Source organism: Gadus chalcogrammus, chromosome 16 (assembly GCF_026213295.1).
Source record: "Gadus chalcogrammus isolate NIFS_2021 chromosome 16, NIFS_Gcha_1.0, whole genome shotgun sequence".
NCBI classification, from domain to species: Eukaryota; Metazoa; Chordata; class Actinopteri; order Gadiformes; family Gadidae; genus Gadus; species Gadus chalcogrammus.
The window spans coordinates 35,182,614-35,203,351 of record NC_079427.1 but is presented as its reverse complement, the minus strand read 5'-3'; the positions used below and the strand labels follow the sequence as shown (position 1 = coordinate 35,203,351).

At 40.5% G+C, this 20,738-nt stretch overlaps 1 protein-coding gene across 5 annotated transcripts; it reads left to right on the top strand.

Annotated features, from left to right (window-relative positions):
- Positions 1-13,556: 13,556 nt before the first annotated feature.
- On the top strand, positions 13,557-17,843 carry LOC130406563 (uncharacterized). 5 transcript variants are annotated; one of them, XR_008904474.1, is made up of 8 exons: positions 13,557-13,948; positions 14,091-14,160; positions 14,358-14,376; positions 14,600-14,833; positions 14,962-15,053; positions 16,876-16,980; positions 17,193-17,386; positions 17,681-17,843. XR_008904474.1 is itself a non-coding variant. In XM_056612224.1 (3 exons), the coding sequence occupies exons 1-3, from the start codon at positions 14,019-14,021 to the stop codon at positions 14,970-14,972; spliced, it is 603 nt and encodes a 200-aa protein (XP_056468199.1). In that variant the 5' UTR covers positions 13,557-14,018; the 3' UTR covers positions 14,973-15,461. The 5 variants fall into 5 exon arrangements, 2 of the variants coding, with proteins under 2 accessions (XP_056468199.1, XP_056468197.1); XR_008904473.1 differs by having other exon boundaries at positions 14,091-14,376; XR_008904472.1 differs by lacking the exons at positions 17,193-17,386; positions 17,681-17,843 and having other exon boundaries at positions 13,557-14,376; positions 16,876-17,060.
- The last annotated feature ends 2,895 nt before the right edge of the window (positions 17,844-20,738 follow it).

Below are 20,738 nucleotides of genomic sequence, written 5' to 3'. Positions count from 1 at the left end.
TCTAGCATCTCCACAGACTTTGACTGTCTAGTTATAACTGGCGACTTCAATTTTCATACTGATGATTTTAATGACAAGTGTGCAAAAAAACTTTTTACCATTTTGGACACATTTGAACTGTCCCGACATGTGAAAGAGACTACTCATTGTAAGGGCCACACTCTAGACCTGGTTATCACAAAGGGCCTCAATGTTTCTGATCTCTCTGTGACTGATCCTTCCTTGTCTGACCACTTTTGTGTTTTCTTTAATATCTTTTATTCCCGACATACAGACAAAATCAAATACTGTCAAAAAACGGTATATCAATGAAGAATCTTATGTACTTTTTAGAAAGGCCATCTCCTTACTACCACCTCTCAACCCATGTTCTGCTGATGATCTTGTAGAAAACTTTAATTTGAAAATTTTGAAAGTCATGGAAGTCATTGTCCGGCAGTAGCTCAGGAGGTAGAGCGGGTTGGCTGGTAACCTGAAGGTTGCTGGTTCGATCCCCGGCTTCTCCTAGCTGAGTGTCGAGGTGTCCTTGACAAGGTACCTAACCCTGACTGATGTCGTGATGTCGACAGCTGCTGCTGGAACAGAGACTTCCAACTCTCCAGCAGTAGCGCCCCAAGGCCAGATATGCGCCTAGCGGGAAAAACTGATGATGATGATGATGTCATTGCACCTTATAAGGTTAAAACAATTTCTGGAAAGCAAAAGGCACCCTGGAGAAAAGCTGCTTCTGTAACAGCACAGAAAAAAGAATGCAGGAAGGTTGAACGCATCTGGCGTAAAACAAAACTTCATATTCACCATGATATCTACAAAGAGAGCCTCCGTGCCTACAATTCAGACTTAAAAAGTGCTAAAGAAACATTTTTCTCCAATATCATTAAATCCAATAATAATAATGCAAAAACCCTATTTGCAACTGTTGACAGACTGACCAACCCCCCAACACAAATTCCACCTGATCTCCATTCCACGCAGAAATGCAATGAGTTTGCAGCTTTTTATACAATTGAAGGCATCAGACGCGCCATCAATATCTCTACTTCAAACAAAAATGTTGGACTACCACCCTGTTCAGGCAAAAGTAACGTGGCAGGGATGGCATGCTTTAATGTTATTGACTCTAAAACTCTTGTGGAAACTGTTACACAACTAAAGCCATCCACCTGTTGCCTTGATTCTTTACCTACCAACCTCTTTAAGAATGTTTTTGACTGCCTAGCAATAGACATATTGCAGATAGTTAACAACTCTCTCCAGTCAGGCAACTTCCCAAAAGCCCTGAAAACTGCAGTTATTAAACCCCTTTTAAAAAAGCGGAGCCTAGATACCTCTATTATTAACAACTACAGACCAATATCAAATATGCCCTTCATAAGTAAAATCATTGAGAAAGTTGTCCTCCAGCAACTTAATCACTTCCTGGCATCAACTGGTTGTTATGACACCTTCCAATCAGGATTTCGACCCCTGCACAGCACTGAGACCGCCCTCATTAAAGTTGTAAACGACATCCGTCTTAACACAGACTCTGGCAAAACTTCAATACTAATGCTACTAGACCTCAGTGCTGCATTCGACACTGTAGACCATACAATACTCTTGGACAGGTTAGAAAACTGGGTGGGGCTTTCAGGCACAGTCTTAAATTGGTTCAGATCCTACCTACAAAATAGGAACTACTTTGTTTCCATCTGCGACTTTGTATCAGAATCAACCAACGTGATGTGTGGAGTCCCACAAGGTTCGATCTTAGGACCCTCTTTATTCAACATCTACATGCTCCCACTAGGGCAAATCATGCATAATAACAATATTGACCATCATTGCTATGCTGATGACACGCAAATCTATGTATCGCTATCACCAAATGACTATCGGCCCATAGATCTGCTGTGCCAGTGCATTGAGCAAGTGAAAGACTGGATGTGCTGAAATTTCCTTCAGCTAAATGAGGATAAAACAGAGATAATTGTATTTGGTGCTAAAACGGAAAGGCTTAAAGTAACCCAACACCTTCACTCTCTGTCCCTGAAAACCTCAATCAAAGCCAGAAATCTAGGGGTTATCATGGATTCTGATTTACATTTCGAAAGTCACATCAAATCAGTTACAAAATCTGCATATTATCACCTTAAAAATGTAGCAAGACTTAGAGGGCTCATGTCCACCGAAGACTTACAAAAACTTGTACATGCCTTTATCACTAGTAAGCTTGATTACTGCAATGGTCTCCTTACAGGTCTCCCAAAACAAACTCTAAGGAAGCTTCAGCTTGTTCAGAATGCTGCTGCTAGAGTTTTAACAAAGACCAAAAAATTTGAACATATTACACCGATTCTTAAATCGTTACATTGGCTTCCTGTAGGTCAGAGAATTGATTTTAAAATCATGTTGCTAACCTATAAATCCCTACATGGTTTAGGCCCAAAATATTTAACTGATATGCTTCCACTACATAAGCCTTCTAGAACACTGAGACCAATCTGTTAATTATCCCCAGAGTAAACACGAAACATGGGAAAGCAGGATTTAGTTACTATGCAACAAATAGCTGGAATAAACTCCCTGAGGATTTAAGACTTGCCCCAACTCTGAGCACCTTTAAAACAAGATTGAAGACTTTTATGTTTGCTTTAGCTTTCTGCTAAATCTTAAATACTTTACCTTTATTTTACTAAAATGCCTTTATAACTTTCCCTTTATTTTCTATTTTACCAGAAAAATACATGATCTGATACCAGAGAGAAAGGTTGTATAAGGGTTAGAGTCCTGAGTTTGTTTGTATAAGGGTTAGAGTCCTGAGTTTGTATTTGTATAAGGGTTAGAGTCCTGAGTTTGTATTTGTGTAAGGGTTAGAGTCCTGAGTTTGTAAGGGTTAGAGTCCTGAGTTTGTATAAGGGTTAGAGTCCTGAGTTTTGTTGAATAAGGCCTTTGGTCTGGGCTAGAGTCCTAGAAGCTGGGTTAGAGTCCTAGAATATTGTATAAGGGTTAGAGTCCTGAGTTTGTATTTGTATAAGGGTTAGAGTCCTGAGTTTGTTTGTATAAGGGTTAGAGTCCTGAGTTTGTGTATAAGTGTTAGAGTCCTGAGTTTTGTTGAATAAGGCCTTTGGTCTGGGCTAGAGTCCTAGAAGCTGGGTTAGAGTCCTGGAATATTGTCCTTTAGGTCGGGTTGTAGTCCCGACTTGGGTTCCAGAGAGACTGTTGATCTGATCTTAAATACATTGCACTTTCAATTTTACTTACTAAAAAGCCTTTTTAACTTTCAATTTAATTTTCTCTTAAATACATTGCACTTTCTATTTTACTCATTTAATGTTTTCTTTTACTTATCTATTATTTTATTTTATCGTATGACAATGTTTATATGTGAAGCACTTTGAGTCTGCCTTGTGTATGAAAAGTGCTATATAAATAAAGTTGCCTTGCCTTGCCTTGCCTATTGTATTTTCATGCTTTTCATTTTGTTTTGTTTTTTTGATATGTCTGAAATAATATCAATCAATCAAACCATTCATTAGCATTTGATTAATTAGTAACATATATTACGTTCAAATGGGAATTGTTAATAAGGGGGCACCCTTATTAACAATTTTTTTTTTTGGGGCACCAAATCCTATGGCCCCAAAATCCGTGTATCTTCCGTTCAATCCATATCCGTTTGGAAATCAAAACACGAAAAACGAAAAGTGACCAAAAAAATCATCCTCGTTGGGATAGCTTGGCCAGAAATTCATCACATGTATTTCTCTTTTAAAACATGTATATCGGTGTAATAGTCTCTGTATGAGCTTTTACGAATAATAAAGTCGAGAGAACAAACACAGTTTGGGAAAGCTGAGCGGTAGGGCAACCGCCTCCCCTCTGCCGCGTTCCCTCATTGAAATGAAGGGAGGCGGCGAGCTGCTGCGCGGTGGAGGCGCGGAAACTCGCAATAATATCATATTCCAACCTAAATGGTTGTGCCGATTGCCAAACAACTGATGGGCCCATGAGTTAACAATAATTAATAACATTAGCACACTTACCAGATGTGGAGGTCTGTGGACTGTGTATAGTAGACCATCTTCATTTTGTGTCTGCAGTTTTTGCATTTCACTTTTCTTTGCAGCAACCTTTTCTTTTGCAACCATGTTATCAACTTGAATGATGTTTTTTTTGTCTCCTTGACATTCACTTTTCTCAAAAGTGTTCCCGCAAGCGAAGCAATAGCACCGGTGGGCAGAGGAAATAACTGATGTTACTGGCCAAAAAGTCCCTGATTTGAAAATCTGGCGCACTTTTCTGTTATTGGTTCAATATGTGGAGGTACGCTTGATTTTTACATCTAAACACCTCCCACCGCAAAGGTTGGGCTGATTCCCTGGTTGATGCCTGACTCAATCATAATAATCAAGCGCTTCTACCGTCCGATTGGCTAAGCCGCACCGCCAACTCGGTGCCGTTGAAATAAGCTATTAGTCCGCGCAAAATAAATTGGATCTTGTCGCTATGGTAAGTATCAACCCTCTCTCAACAGTTATTGTTTTATTTCGAAAGCAGGCGCCATTACTTGTAGCCTATGTGTGAACCACTTATGTTAGGCCTATCTCTTGTTTCAGCACCAGCATATGATTTTTCATCAGTTAAGATCGGATCAACCCTCGGCCTCGCCTTAAAATATGAATAGGCCTATGGTGGAAAGGCCTGAGCGCTCTACCCGGGCAAAAGGACAGCGGGGGAATGAAGGAGAAAGCTCCGATATGCCTACTGCTGGTAAGAAGTTGGGTTGACACATTTCTAAAGTTATGTAATACTCAAACTGTTTCTGGCCGGGCTCGGCAAGAGCTAGTAACGTTAGCTTTGCTTAGCTGGGGGGTGACGACGTTAATACCCATAGATAGATATAGAACTAGATGTCTCGTCCGCGCTGCTGTCCAATGGAGTTGAACGTCACCACTGGCGGCAATCTTACCACAGTAAGCTGCTCACCTGTAACATTGTGTTGGTAGTGGTACATGTACTTTTTAAATAACCATAACTTGCTCAATTCTCAACAGATTTTCAAACGGTTTGGTTTATTATAAACGTCAGAGATGTAGGTATGACAGTACATACCTACGAATAATTGTTAGGTTCTAAGAAAAATAGAATAATGTTCTAAAATAGGTACAAGATTTCCCTTTACAAATATACATCAAGAAAGGCTGCATGTTGAAATCCCCACCCTGTACAGAGATTTATTTATGCAATTATAACCATGAGTTTTCATATGAAATTAACATTAAACAGAACAGATAGGTGCAATAAATATACCCATGCACAAGGTATTCATGTTATTTATGTTAAATCAATATATGGGTTACTAAAACTCAGCAATCTATTGTGTTGGTAACTTCACTCAAATCTATCTACAGTCTAGTTTGCGTTTAGACAAATAAAAAAAAAAAAATATATATATATATATATATATGAATATAATATGTGCAACCTTTGTGGTTGTTCAAGACACACTGAAGGCATGATGCCGACATAGGTTTGCAGAGAACTGTATACAATATGCACACTGAAGGCCTTTGAAACCCCAGTGTCCATCCTCACGGAAGGTGTGTGTGTGTGTGTGTGTGTGTGTGTGTGTGTGTGTGTGTGTGTGTGTGTGTGTGTGTGTGTGTGTGTGTGTGTGTGTGTGTGTGTGTGTGTGTGTGTGTGTGTGTTAGGGATGTGTCGGTCGCGACTGATTCGTTACAACGAACGAATCCCGAACGTGAACGACAAGAACTGGTTCCCCAAAACAAGAAGAACTGGTTCTTTGATTCTTTTTTTTTAACATAAACCAAACATATGGTCACGTAAATAAAATATACAAACGAACAGAGCTCCGTCTCCCCGCGACTTCCATTGATTGAGTCTACAACTTTCTCAAAGATTCAGCCAATGAGAGGTAGCAATGGTGTTGGAATGGCACCTGGGTAAACCAATGACAAGGCGGTACCGTCGAATATGCGCGCTTTCTCTGTCTGACGTATCTTGGGTCATACCATTCGACTCATATATCCCCCTACATTTTTTCGAAAATAGACTTGACCTCCATCTGTTTATTGGATAAACGCATTTCCCAATCCCAGGAGTCTTTGCTCCATTCTACGTCAATTTAAGAACAAACAAAGAAATTAAACTGAAGTTCGTATTTTTTATTTATGACCATGCAAGTTCTGTAATGCCTGAACAATGAAGAATTAAATGTAAAGTAAAATAAAATTATAAATGTAAAACCATGAATGAAATATAGAGAGTAAGCAAGTGGTATAAGTATTGGTGGGACGTTTGACATAATATATAGCAGGCCTCTCCGAACGGCGGACTGTGGTCTTGCCAGTCCTATCTGGACCCATGACCAATTAAAATAAAAAAAATTATAAAAAAAAGTTTTTTTATTTTTTGATGTAATCTGACGTAACGAACGAATCAAAACGAACGAATCAAATAAACGAATCGTTATAGTTAACTGAACTGAAAGAACTAGTTCCCGGAAAAGAATCATTTTGCCCATCCCTAGTGTGTGTGTGTGTGTGTGTGTGAGCCTGAATGAATTTTTAGGTTCTCCAATTCTCCAACAGAAAACACAACAGCATACTTTTCAGAAATTTTACAGGCTTCTCCACTTATAAGGCGTTTTGTGGCTCTAGACAAAAATATAAAGGTTGCCTACCCCTGGGTGTAGTTTCAATGTTCACACATGTTTATTATTTCAAGTGTATGAGTGACAGAGAAAGTGAGGTAGCAAGTGGTTTTCAAACTTTTTAACAATGAGTACCCCATTAGAAAATATTTGGCTCTTCAAGTACTCTACCACCATTGTGACTAACATTGACCCACAGTCACATGGCTTGTGAAGGGCAAAGTGTTGTAGCCTTACTGTTACTGTTCGTCACTTTACTTCACGCTGCTACAGTTGCAGCTTGAAGTCGTGCTGGTATTAAAAAATATTGTGAAGGTATTAAAAAAGGTAGTAAATTCAACTCAAGAATCTTTGTATAAACCCTCCCAATGACACTGATCTAATACCACTAATATGTAACGTAACGTCTGACTGGTAAGAGTCGTCCCTCCAGAGATGCCTGTTGCGCCAGCGGTGCACCCAATAAGTGTGGCGAAGATTTGGAGAATTTGTGCGATGTGATTATGGTGGCCAATATTGCGATTTACGATGCTATATATAAAAAGGAATTATGATTGTACTGGCTTGGTTTTCAAGGAAAATGTGAGAATTGATAGTTTTAAAACCTGTATATCTCAATTTAAAACATACACATAAATAATCAAAATATGAATGTATAAAAGCTTGTACTATAGGCTAATGCCTTTAATGTGTGAAAGCCTTTAAAAATGTGTGAAAGTGATTCCACAGTGATAATGCCCTTTTGTCCTGTCTCTAAATGTCTTTATTTATAACATGCACTTCATTTGCTGTTTAACAATGCTAAATGTATTGTTTATAACCAACAATTTCTTGTGTGATTTTGGACACCAATAACATTAATATAGACATCTGGTGCATTCATTTTGATGCATCAACTTCTGTCAGTAACCATAATTTTCCGTTGTGTGTCCTGATAATTCACCTATGACAAAGGATAGTAGTATGCCAAAACTGGGTAATACATGTATAGTTCATACCATTGTACAAAAGTTAACATGTTACATTTTCCTACAAGGTTTGACTCATATATTCTATTTTTTATCCTCTTTTGCAGTTAGTAATATCGAAAATATTCAAGCACATAAAGTGCAATGGAAAAAAAGGTTGGAAGAGCTGCAGTCCCGAATCAATGAGCTGGAGGAGGAGAATGCTTTGCTCAAGCTTGAGCAAAGGCCTTCAGCAAATCAAGGGTAGTAAAGCTGGAGAAAAGTTTTACTTAAGGACTTTCAAGAATGTATGTGGCTTCACTAGAATTTTACAACAATATACCACAACAATATTGGGGTTCACCCATCGTATGAGGGTCACTCTATGTCACAACGTCTGATAGACATATGAGCATATGAGCTCACATCGTGTAGCGACAGTACCTTTAGACTTTGTGTCTCTCCGTTTTTCAAGGAAATCATGTCATTCAGATCTTCCTGAGTGGAAGCTAGCTTAACCCCGTCTCCTTTACAGCCACCCCCTTCCCGACTATCAGCCGTCAGAACCTTGGTCAGAACGTATTTTTTGAAATTGTGCAGTGGGGGAAGTTATGCTGAGACAGGGGGTAAAGTTGTACTTTAAGGTTGTTTTAAGTTTTATTTTTCTGCTTTTTGTCATTTCTGAGGTGAGAAAATGGACAACACTGCCACCGACCCAGAGTCAGACACTGACTGGAGTACCAACTCCAGCACTGACTCCACAGATTCCAGTAGCAGTGATACGAGCTCTTCCTCCTCTGATGGCAGCAAGAAAAAGAGGAAGCACAAAAAGAAAAACAAAAAGAAGAGCAAAAAGGCTTCAAAGATGTCAAAGAACAAAGGACTTCGAGGTAAAGTAAACTATACTTTATGCTGTATTTCTTTAGGTTTGGACATTACATATAGTGTATACAGCTTAGGGCAGAATTATTAGCACCCCTATGAAAATTTAATTTTTCTAAAAGTACTTACTAACCCTTACCCTGCAACTAAGACACACCACAACAATCTTTGGGGAGCAGTAAACTGTATTTATATTAGTGTTTTATTGTTGTTAATTTATTTTCGATTTTCAGTGACAACAATATCCGATGTTGTAAAAAGGTACCGCCGGGTCCTTAAACTAATTCAACCAGGACGCAAGATGTCGAGGGCATTCCTGAAGGCACGCGTTTCTAGAAACGCAGTTAAGGACACCGCAGCAATAGTGGAGCTCTACATTGCAGAGAGGAGTGTCCTGGATGAAATCAAAGGCGAACAGAGGCTCCTTCATTTTGCAAAGCTCTGCCAGTCCAAAATTGTTGGAGAACTTACACTTAAAATTGAAGACCTGAAGAGGAAAAAAAAACTAATACCATTCTCCAAAAAAGGGTTAAAGGGACAGGGGTGAAAGGAGAGAGCTTTTTTAATTAAAGGATAAATCCTGTGTAAAATGGATCTGGGATATTTTTAATATGATAATGAGATGGGATGTTCGTTTGGGAGCAAAAAAGCACATGCAGACGCATTCTTAAGTTGGCTGTTTTTAGCCGATTCTACCAAAACGCTTAAGACTCGATATAAGTACATTGACAAACACAGAGATTGTGACATCCGTGAACAACACGCAAGCTAAGCTCTGTGTTCACCAATCTACTTATCGAGTCTTAAATACAAGATGGTGTCGATGGGTGAACTACTGATGGTATTGTGTGCATAAAATATCATTTTTAATAAGCAATCTGTACACTTACAAAGTTATCAATGCCTCGTTTTATATTTTAAGACCCTTATTATACTACCAAAGAAGTGTCGAGCTACTTCTATCCTTTTAAGTGGTTTAAAAAAGCAATTTCGTTTTTACCATGAGACTTGCCCCCATCGTTCCAAGTTTATAGCGTTTTGGTAGAATCGGCTAAAAACAGCCAACTTAAAGCTAGGGTGGGTAATTTCTTTACTGTAATATTTGGCAAAACTGTCCTAATAGCCAGTCAGCTATATGTAGGTGAAGTGCTCTGAGAATATCTGCTCATAACTTTGCTCTCCCCTGCCTCTGTGGGCCGCTCCCAAAAATTGCCACCGCTCATGTACACTTTGACCAATCAGAGCGAGGCTCCGATTCTCCGTTCTTATTGGCTGTGGGACTGTCCGTCACCTTGGCAACGACGTTGGTGCGTCCCTGCGTGAGCGTTCACGAGCCTAGCAGTCTGACAGTTTTGTACTACTACGGCGGACAACAAATGAATAGCCATGTCTTCATCAACGGCCCATACATTTCCCATTCCCCGGATACCATCAACTAACACCACTAAGACAGATAAAAAAAGAGGGAAGACACTTGTTGAAAGGACAGCTACTAAAAGGGAGGCGGAGAGAGCTCGAAATAAAACCAGAGTAAACATCGGCGTGGCTTATGAGCGATGGAGAGAGTTACGTGACCGGATAAACTTAAAATCGGACGCTGAGATGGCTACATTTCTTATAGACAGGTAAGAAATTGTGTTATCTCTCCACGGTATATTGTGATGAATATGTAAAGTGTCGGCTGGTATGGTTTTTTACTAAGCATAGCCATGATAACCGTTACATTACGGTTCTGTAATGTAACCATTTCAATACGGTTCTGTAGGATGTCTTGCATCGGCCCATGGTTATTTTCCCGGTCCGTTTTATAGGTTAGTTATGGTCACACCAACCCTGTCGGAATAACACAGAGATTGTGCTAACACGTGGCCTTGGCCTCAACTCAACTGTGGATAATGTCCGAGTCACGTTTGTGTAAAAGCTACTTTGACACAACTGCCAAGATAAGCACAGCGAGGGAAGTCTAGCATAAGATATTCCATGTATTGTTATAACGTTGTTGCAAGCTAGCAGCAGCCTAGCTCAGTTTCGCGATCGCTTTGAAGTGACGGTTTCCTTGTGTGTAATCTGGCTTTCTGTGTTATTTTAACAAATATATATATATTTTTAATTCCGATAACGTTTTTCTTTGTTGTCCAATCACTGTTGTGCTTGACCTGTTTTGGCAGTTATGAGAACCTCACATCCCCTACTTCATCCAGGCCCGCCGACAGGGGGGGACAAACGGGTACGTTGTCCCGGGCCCTGGACTGGCCCTGGAATGGGGGGGGCCCATAACTGGACCCCCATGAAGTTGGGATTAATTATTGTATGTATACTTCAAAATGTGTTGATTTAGAGAAGAAAAGTTCTTTATTTGCATTCAATTAATGACTCCTAGATTGTTTGCCTTCATTGCCCTTGAAAAAAACGGCCAATAACCCCCTATCACCCCTATGCCAAAATGGTTTGGTCTTTGGAGAAGAAAAAAGACGACATCATTCCATTAGTGGTCAGTGCGCGAGTTGATTCAACATGCACAAGTCAGGAGCCCTGAAAAAAAAGAAAGGTGAAAAAGAGAGGAAGAAGCCGAAAGCCTGAGGGGATCTCTTTATAAATATTAATAAATATTTCAGAAAAGAGTCAGGTGATGCTGCAGCCGGTACCAGTAAAGGCAGCTGTGCAGCACAGCCAGGTAAGACACGGCCAACTTTTTCCAGCCCCGTCGTCAAGTAACACAGGCACAGGCGGCGTGTCAAACATATTAGCGCAGCACCACATGAGCAAGTCACACGGAGATCAATATCAGACAGACAGGGGGCATTGAATAATTTGATAACCACAACAGCTTTATTACACTGTGTTTCATACGCCTATATCTAATTGAATCTTAGAATATGCACATTACCCCGCAAATAGGCCCATGTCCAAATCAAATGTTTCAGGCAGGCACGCGCTGCGCACTCCAATCAGGCTGAATTGATTTGAGAATCATTCCCAGTCAGCTGAATTACAGCCAGTGTAACGCGGCTCATGGTTTAAAATAAGCCAGTGGCATGGCAACATGTGAAATTGCCATTTAGATAGAGTTGGATGTAACGAATGGGTTATAAACGTGACGTTTTGGGGTAGCCTGTAACTTAGTTTCTGATTGCCGTTAACTTGAAACTCGCCAGATGAATGGGCTCCGCCTTGTTCCCCAAACATTCTCTGGAAGTTCAGCGGACATAAACGCGGGTCTGGCGATAAATAAAAGTACCCTTGACATGATTCCCCTTGGTCAAGTGAAAAATGGTCGATGAAATGTGCAGTTAATGAGCTCTAAGTGAATACAATAGCGTGAGTTTTATTGTGGTATGATTCTGAAAGCCATAACTTCACTTTCACTTTGGTTTATCCGTAATAAATGGGCTTGTCATCCCGACGTCATGTGTTTGGGAGCTGCACAAGGGAATTCTGTGGTTGTGTTTCGGCGTTTGACAATTTTGGGAACAAAAAAAAAACCTTCGATTTTTAAACTTTTGTAGTCTTTGGGATAGAGTTAGCCAAGTTGATCAGTCTATTATTTTCTGTGTTAAATCGTCAAATTAAGGGGTTTTCAATTTGTTCTTTTTTAAATGGTTCATTTTGACCCCTGTTAATTTAGATATAGCCCTTTTTATCGAAATATGTTCACCTTTATAGGAGAGGCTAGAGAGGATGAGAGAGAAGAAGAACAGGCTACCAAACAGGATGAGAGAGAGGAAGAACAGGCTACCAAAGAGGATGAGAGAGAGGAAGAACAGGCTACCAGTGAGATAGAGGAAGAACAGGCTACCAGTGAGAGAGAAGGGGAGGAGAGTGAAGGGAGAGAGAGAGAAAGACACAGTGATTCAGGGGGGGGGGGGGGGGCCCATTGAGAGAATTTTGTCCCGGGCCCAGCCAAACCTGTCAGCGGCCCTGACTTCATCCACACCATGCAAGCGCAGGAGAAACCTGCCTCTTCCCCCAGCTTCAAGCATACATTCAGAGACCCTCTTAGACAGGTGATCACTACCCCACCACCGTTTTCCATTAACATTTCCAAATTATGAAATTGTGTACATTTATTTTCAGCTTCCACCTTTATAGAAGACAATATAGCCTAATAACTAATTTCAAAGATCTTTATTTTATCACACTATTTATATTCTCAGAGCCGATGACTTCTTGGATGCTCAAGATGTAGAGGACACCAATCCTGCCGCTACATTTCAAAGTATGGATGCAAGGTAAAGAAAGAACAGTGGAAAAAGTTACTTCTGTATCAACTAATCAACATTAATACCTCTCCATTTATTGACTTCTCAAGTACTCCAATATGTTAATATTGTATTTTATTGTTTTTGTATTTGTAGTATTTCTTCACAGGTAACTGACATTGAAGTCATAACTGAAGAAGAATTTAATGACATCCGGAACTCTACGTAAGTGTGTCCTCGGCTCTAGTGTTCCCTTGTATGTTCCATCAAATCCCTGTATTATTGATGCAATACACTTTTTAAACGTAGCCCTCTAAAAAATCTCCTTCCTAGAATTGGCTGGGCCGATAACACCTGGGAAGATGACAGTGGAGAAGATGACAGTTGGCACCCAGAAATGGAGATGGACGATGGGTCATCTTCAGAGGAGGAAGAAATGATGGGGGAAGACAGCGAATGCAGTGATGACAGTGACATTGATTACGTGCCTTATCTCTGTGTGCGGTATGTATAATAAATCAAATATCTTTGAGTGTTGTGACCCGTTTATTCATTGCTGGTTCTTGCTCACCGTAGCACATGATGCAACTAAATTACAACATGCAACTCAATTACGTCTATTTGCCATATCAGGTATTCAATTCAGTTCAATACAAAGCAAACAATTCCCATGAATTAGGACACGGTACAAAACTGTTAGCTGCTACGAATTACATACACCATGCCAGGTGATTACCTAAATGCCTTCCCATGAACAATTAATCCACGCAGTAGTCAAAACATAAAACGGCATATTCCCCAAATAACACGAAAAACAATAGCATAATTGCTCCAGCAACTTGCATGTTTGATGTATCTGTATTGTGGTTCAGGCATTTCAATACGCAAATGTTATTCCTAAACTCTGTAGCGTTTGTATATGTTGTTATCACAGGACTGGTGGAGCTCTTCAAAAGAGCAAATGGCTGGACACATTACCAGCTGTTGGTCTGGAGGAGACTGTTCATGACATTGATGATGGACACAATTCCTCAGAAGTGATACCACCGCTACCAGAGAAGACCCAAGTCCTCTGCAAGGAAGATATAATTGGACAACCAGCTTCCATTGTCTACCATAGCTGTCTTAAACAGCTGGCTCAGTATCTCGTCGTACCAATCCCCAAGTGCAACACAAAGGACCCAGTAACTGATGCTGAATGTGGAGCACTTAGACCATTTGAAGTGAAAATAACTTCCAGGGGCACATCAGTTGTCGTGGAATGGGTGAGTACTTGGTTAGCAATAAAGACATACTGTAGGATCAGATATTTCACTTTGAGGGCATAGTTTACACATGCTTGTTAATTATTATCTATTTAATGACAGCTACTGTTCTGTGCTGTGTTGCTCTTTTTTAATTTTTCAGATATGTCATCAGGGTCACAGTGTCTGGAGGTGGAACTCCCAGCCCACTCTAAAATATGGCATGCATGCAGGTGACTTCATGTTGTCCTCGAACATCCTCCTCTCTGGGAACAACTACGGGAAGGTGGCTCTGCTGTTCAAATTCATGAACTTGGGAATAGTACATAGAACAACATTCTTTAAAATCCAGGACGCCTACTGCGTTGACGCCATCGAGGACTACTGGGATGACAAGAGGTCAGCCATTATTACCCGGCTGAAATCAAAGGACAGTGTAGTGGCCCTTGGTAAGTTTGCAAATCCCTCTCCTACAAATATTACTCCTACAGTCCTACACACAGCTGATTACAATGTGGCTCAACTACATTTGATTTATTTACTTTTTGTGTAATGTGTAATTTCATACTATGTTCACCTTTGACATTGATAAGTGAGATAATGTGGCTTTTATCTATTATTATTATTATATCTGCAATGTTTTTTTTTTTTTGTTTTTTTCATCTTTCATAGGTGACGGTCGTATGGATAGTCCTGGGTTTTCAGCACAGTACTGTACATACACAACGATGGACAACGACAGTAAAGAGATCATATCGATTGTCAATATTGATAAGAGGGAGACCCAGAAGAATTCTGTAATCATGGAGAAGGAGGCTTTCATCCGGACCTTTGAGACTCTCCACCAAGAGATTCGCCTACAAGAGTTTTGCACTGATGCTCATTCACAGATCTCGGCGCTCTTCAGTAAGTGCAAAGATATTTATGTGTATAATTTTACGGATGAAGTATTGCTCTATGTAATTCATGATTGATCATTGTCAAAATGTTTTAGCCTGCGTCTAACATATATCTGTTTGCATCCTTCCATGCAGATCCAACATAAGGCAGGTTCAAGGACTCTGGTGTTCGACACACCCTTGACATCTGGCATGGGTCAAAGAACTTGCGTAAAAAAATCCATGCAGTAAGTTCCTGACTTCGATTCTGTTATTGGTCCTTGATAATAGATTGTTATAATACTAAGTCAAACAACACAGTTTTTCCTACTTGATTTCTACTCATGTTGTTTATGTTAAAACAACTTCTTTGAGATGATGAGCACAATGACTGAATTGTAAAGGTCTTGCCATTTCCTGCCATTCAGTTATAAGCCAGGTGTCTAGCACACAGATGGTGATTACATCAGGTTCCTGGTTCCAGAGAATTTGCCAAATCAACATTGATGACAAAGTCTGAGCTTTATTTAAAGGCCCACTATGCAACTTCGGGAATTTCTTCGCTGTTTTCTTGGTTTTGGCACGCACATTTCTCTACACAGCGCCCCCTACAGCTTCGTAGTCGATATTTTACAACACTGTGGTAACAACTCGTTGACGACCCTTCCCCATGCACTTCTACGCGAGCCATGTGCATTTGTTTTCAAAGAAGCCGGCGAATGCGTGGAGCCATGTCCGAAGTAAATGTTCATAAAGTGTAGGCAAGGTTATACATTTTTTAAATGGTGTATTTGTATTGCAATAAACATAAAGCCATCCTTTTTATAGTTGACGGGGAGAATTTATATCCTAGATTATAATTGTTTTATCTTAGGTTGAACAGAACAATCAGTGTGAGAGTGTTGGCCAACATAATAATCTAAATAAACAAGAACCTGGATTCGGGGATTCAGTCTGTATCTGGGGGACGAGATAGACGAACAGCAAAACACCAATGGAAACAAAGGTGTTTATATGGTTGCAACGAAGCAAGCTAGAAACATACAAAACGGTCGAGAAAACAATTTTTACAGGGCTCACAACAAAATGGTTGAGCAAACACATTTGTACAGAGACTATCAACATCAAGAATACCACGAGGACAAAGTTCACCCAAGGGTACTTTCAATTTCAAAAGCAACACGGCCAAGTCGAGCCGAGTATGATTTGAAGTCTTCTTTTTCTTTCAGTTCACGCTATTCCTGAAAAGCTTGCCAACGTTTACTCGTGTCTGGCCTCTCTGTCGGTCAGTCTCCCTTTTCTCTTCTTCTGTTCCTCCGACATTGGGTTTCTCGGTCTCTTTTTAGTCGGCTGATCTAGGATGAATGTAACAATCCCTTAGTTACTTGTGTTTATATCGAGCCGGTTCCGTGTTTGGGGGTCTGTGCCGCAAAGCAAGTCGTTACTTCGCGAGACCCGAGACTCCCGCGAGAGTGGGCGGCGGGTCGCCGGCAGAAACATATTCATTTTCTCCGCCAAGATGCGCAAGGCGGAGTGGAAACAACGAACAATCGAACAAAATTGTATAATGGAACCATCGCAATGACTCCTAGCCTGTTATATTAAGGTAAATCAAGCCAAAAAAGTTGCATTGTTCCCCTTTCACCCATGTCTGATCTCTTTTCTGGTCCATTCTTCTTTTGTTCCACCGACTATCGCCTCTTGGGTCCCTTATCAGTCGATTGATCCATGATGAATGCAACAATTGCCTCGCAACTGGCTGTTTATATCTAGCCGGTGCCATGTATGGGTGTGTGTCTGTGCCGTAAAGCATTTTCGAAACTACAATCTGACTACATTTTCGAGGATACTTCCGCTGCGTCACATCCGGATTGGCTCGGTCCGAACAGATCAAGTTGCATATGCGCTTTTTCACTGAAGAGGCGACATGGGTAAATGACACACCCACCAATCGACCCAGAAATGGATGCAGAACCATCAGCATAACTCTCAACCTGCATACTTAATGTAATTTTGGCTAAAAAAGTTGCATAGTGGGCCTTTAAATGTTCTTTTCCATAACGTGTCAAGGCAGGCCTTCGGAAAGGATGTTCAATTCTCCTTACCTGGAGTAAGGAGATATGCAACCATTTCTGGTATTGCTGTAAGACTGCACAGAACACTAATCAGTTCGGTGTAAGTATTGTGTTGAAATTCTGTTTTGGATTTCACTTTGCGATTCCTGACCATTTCTTACATTTTGTTTTTATTGATAAATTGACTTTGGTTATTTTATTTTATATTTATTTTAAAAACTTGCACTAGCATTTATAATGACAAAATAGGTATTATTTATTGTGTAAAAAAAACAACACAATAAGAAATGATGCAGTTCTGTTTTACTGTAGGATATGTGGACAGGTCTTCTCCACCATGTTCAAGGAGAGCATGAGTGGGCACTATCTTGCTGTGAACATGGCCCCTTATCGGCCGACAGGGAGAAGGAGTGGATCCAGAGTGATTCTGAGGCCTTTCAGTTACTGTCAGAAATAGTGCTGGATGAGCACTGGCTGAAGAATGTGGAGAAGTTCCTGAGTTTCAGGTAAGTAAACATGTTTTCCTAAGAAGGTTATTGTAAGTGGCTAAGTCCTGCTTTATGGGCATTTGACATACAGTGCTCAAGCCATTGACTTGGCTGAGGTGCTTGCTATACACCGTCTTACACTTGTCACAATACTGGGCACATGGTGTTATAACCACTATTCATGGTAATGGCTCTTACAAGCAAATCTATAACGCTGTATTCATGGCCACTTTCAAATGAGCACTACAGTTCTATTATATGTGTATAGATGTGGGGTCATAGCTTAATCATCTGTTTCTTTTATTCTGTAAGGTCAACCGCTGAGCTGGAATCCTTCCATAATCATATACTGATGTATGCCAGCAAGCGATTCAGCTTTAGCCCACCTGTTTACAAGGCTCGCACCCTCTTAGCAGCGTTGGACTATAACCATCATGTTCACAGACCGGTGAAGAGGAAGGCTGATGGCTGAATAGAGTACGTTTTCAATCATTTTCATATATTTCAGATTTACAATATTCTAAGCTGCATGACTGATACATTGAGACATTATTTCATCCTGTGTCAGGTACTGCAAGCTCTACAATAAAAAGTCAAAGACTTGGAGTCTATACACAGTGAAGGTGGAGAAGGACTACGGATACATGGCAGACCTGCAGAGTGTTATCCTAGAAGCCCGGCTGACATCAGACAAGGGTTTGCCAAAGACCAGAAAAAAAAGGCCTAATGACCCACGGCAATATGGGGTTCTTGCAAGCATCCCACCTCCCACCAACCAGGACCTGTTGCAAACCCAATTCCACAGAGGAGTAGGTATAGAATGAAACCTGTTTGACATATTATCTACTCATGATACAGTACATATCCCAAGTAAAGGGAAATTAAACACTTAGGAAAAGTAGTGACTTTATTCTTTCAACAGGGCAAGGAATGCAGTAAGAGACCTAGAAGAGATTGGAGGTCCCATACCAACTAAACTGGAGCTGACTGTAGGCTGCTGGGGGCTGTTTGGAACAGTATTACGCTGCTCACTTTTAGATTTTGATATTTGTAAATATTCGATTTATTAGGTCTAAATGTCCTTCACAGTTTTGTATTATTTACACTTGGTTCTTACAAAATATATGAAAAAAAATAGGATTTTGTATATAGTTTTTTATGATCAATTTGTTTATAATTGACATATTTTCAATGCAGTTGCACGATTGTTCTGCTAAAAAGGCATTTTGTTATGTAGTGCTTTTATACTTATTTAGAATTTGCACTTGTGCTGCATGCAGTCATCGAAGGCCAGGGTGTTCCTGTGTGTGTGAGTTATTATCTTATTGTTTTATTATTTAATAAAAAAGCTTTTTACCGCACCTGCCCTCATCCTTATCCAGCATTACACCTGCTGAATGTGCATTGTTATCATGATATGCTATAGTTATTTGATGTCTGCTGTAACCAACAATGAAAAGATGGGTCATAATAACAGGAAATTGAACATGTATTTTTTAAACACTTTTAATGATGCTTAAAGTCTCCATGTGAGGAAGCCAACATATTGTCCAAGTGGGTCTGGGTACTTGTCCCGTATCTCCAGACACAACAACTAGGGATGACGACCCTGTGTCCCCGAGCCAGTGCCCCGTATTGCCAAACAACAAACTGCCTATAGGCGGCAAACCTAAATTGTTTGTTGTCCTCCCCTGGGTCTGGACGGTCAGCCACAGCACGGACATCATTCCAGATCCTCCTGGCCAGCCACAGAACCCCCCCCTGCATTATGTATGCGTCCATGTGAGGCAGCATGGAGACACAGGAGTCCAGGAGTTGTCCACAGCATTTCCTCTCTATATCCGTAGGCATCTCCTTGCATTTGGTGCAAATGCACCAGGCTGGCTGCTGTGGGTCACTGGGACCAGGCTGTTGTGGGTCAGATGTGGGATGAGGGATGGACATGGCCAGGAGGTCAAAGATGAGGATGGTTCCCGTTCCAACACGGCTCCAGCAGATGGTGGGAAGCTTCTAGGTTCAGGTTTCTGATTCGAACCTGGCCAGGAAATGTACAATTACTTATTACACATTTATACTGACAATTGGCTCGCCTGATTTTTTTTTGTTAAAAGTATGACATGAAATAAACATACCTGCTCATTTGTGATTTGTTGAATCCTGATTGCTTCCACACGGGCCATGTCCTCTTGCCCTATCGTGTCAGGACCTCTTCTACCGCGACCTCGTCCCCTTCCTCTGGCCCTGCCTCTGCCCCTAGGCTGACTGCCACTAGCAGCAGGACGTCCACTGACCCTACATATCCCACGTCCTGTGCTGCTAGGACCTGGGACATAATCGTCCCCAGAGCCAGCTTGGCTCTCTTCTTGGACACTCTTATAATGCAAATTAGCGTTATTGTAGTACAATTCATGACTTCAAAACGTCAGTATATAATATATTGATGACCAGGTTACTAGCTCTGGCAGCTTATGCTAACGAACTACAGTTGCAATTAGTTTGCTATCTGCTTGGCTGATATAGCTACCTTTCTTAGGCCTACCAGCGCAATTGCAATGATTTTAAGATAACATACATGGTATGTCTGTGAGTAAGATGTTGATGCTATATATGTACTTATGTAGCTATCAGCACTAATGTTTAATTACCTCGGAATCGGACATGGTGTTTCGTCTTCCTATCCATGTAACTGAATTCACATGAACGCGCATAACTGACATTTGGGTGGGAGGAGCTACAGCAGGTAGCGTGGCAGGGACGGGCCAGAGAGCACGTGACGGAATCTCAACGGCTGTTTTCTCCAAAATCGCCCACCCTAGCTTTAAGAATGCGTCTACATTCACTTTTTTGCTCCCAAATGAACATCCCATTTCGTTACCATGTTAAACATATCCAGATCCATTTTACACCGGATTTATCCTTTCATTTTTTACTTGTTTTAAAAAGTTCAAAGTAAAGCCTGGTTGAAGTTCTTTGACTTACTATAAATGTACATTGCCCTTTGACCTCTTCTCCTTTGTACCACAAGTTCTGATTACGTTTAGTTATTTATTTTCAAATAATAAAGTTGTTTTCCGTCTCTGATATCCTGCTTATGTTTTGTTTATTTCCTTTTGTGGTCATCCATTGTTACTGATTCGTTTTGCAAAACTTTTTTTCTATTTTGTACTGTTACTAGTCTGTAGACTCTACTGTTCTCAACTGTTTTCACTTTAATTTGATAGTCCGAAGACCTGTCTACTAATGCTTAGTTGAATATCGACTGATAGTTTGTTGATCATCAACAGATAGTCAACTATTTTCTCTATTTTGCTCTGTTAATAGCTTGTAGACACTAACTGTTTTCACTTTAATTTGATAGTCCGAAAACCTG

Bases quoted from the DNA above. Each gene is read 5' to 3' on its own strand.
- LOC130406563 (XM_056612222.1), top strand. From the start codon at position 14,019: ATGCTTGTTAATTATTATCTATTTAATGACAGCTACTGTTCTGTGCTG. The intron at 14,377-14,599 runs GTAAGTTTGCAA...CATCTTTCATAG, and splicing joins GGACAGTGTAGTGGCCCTTG to GTGACGGTCGTATGGATAGT.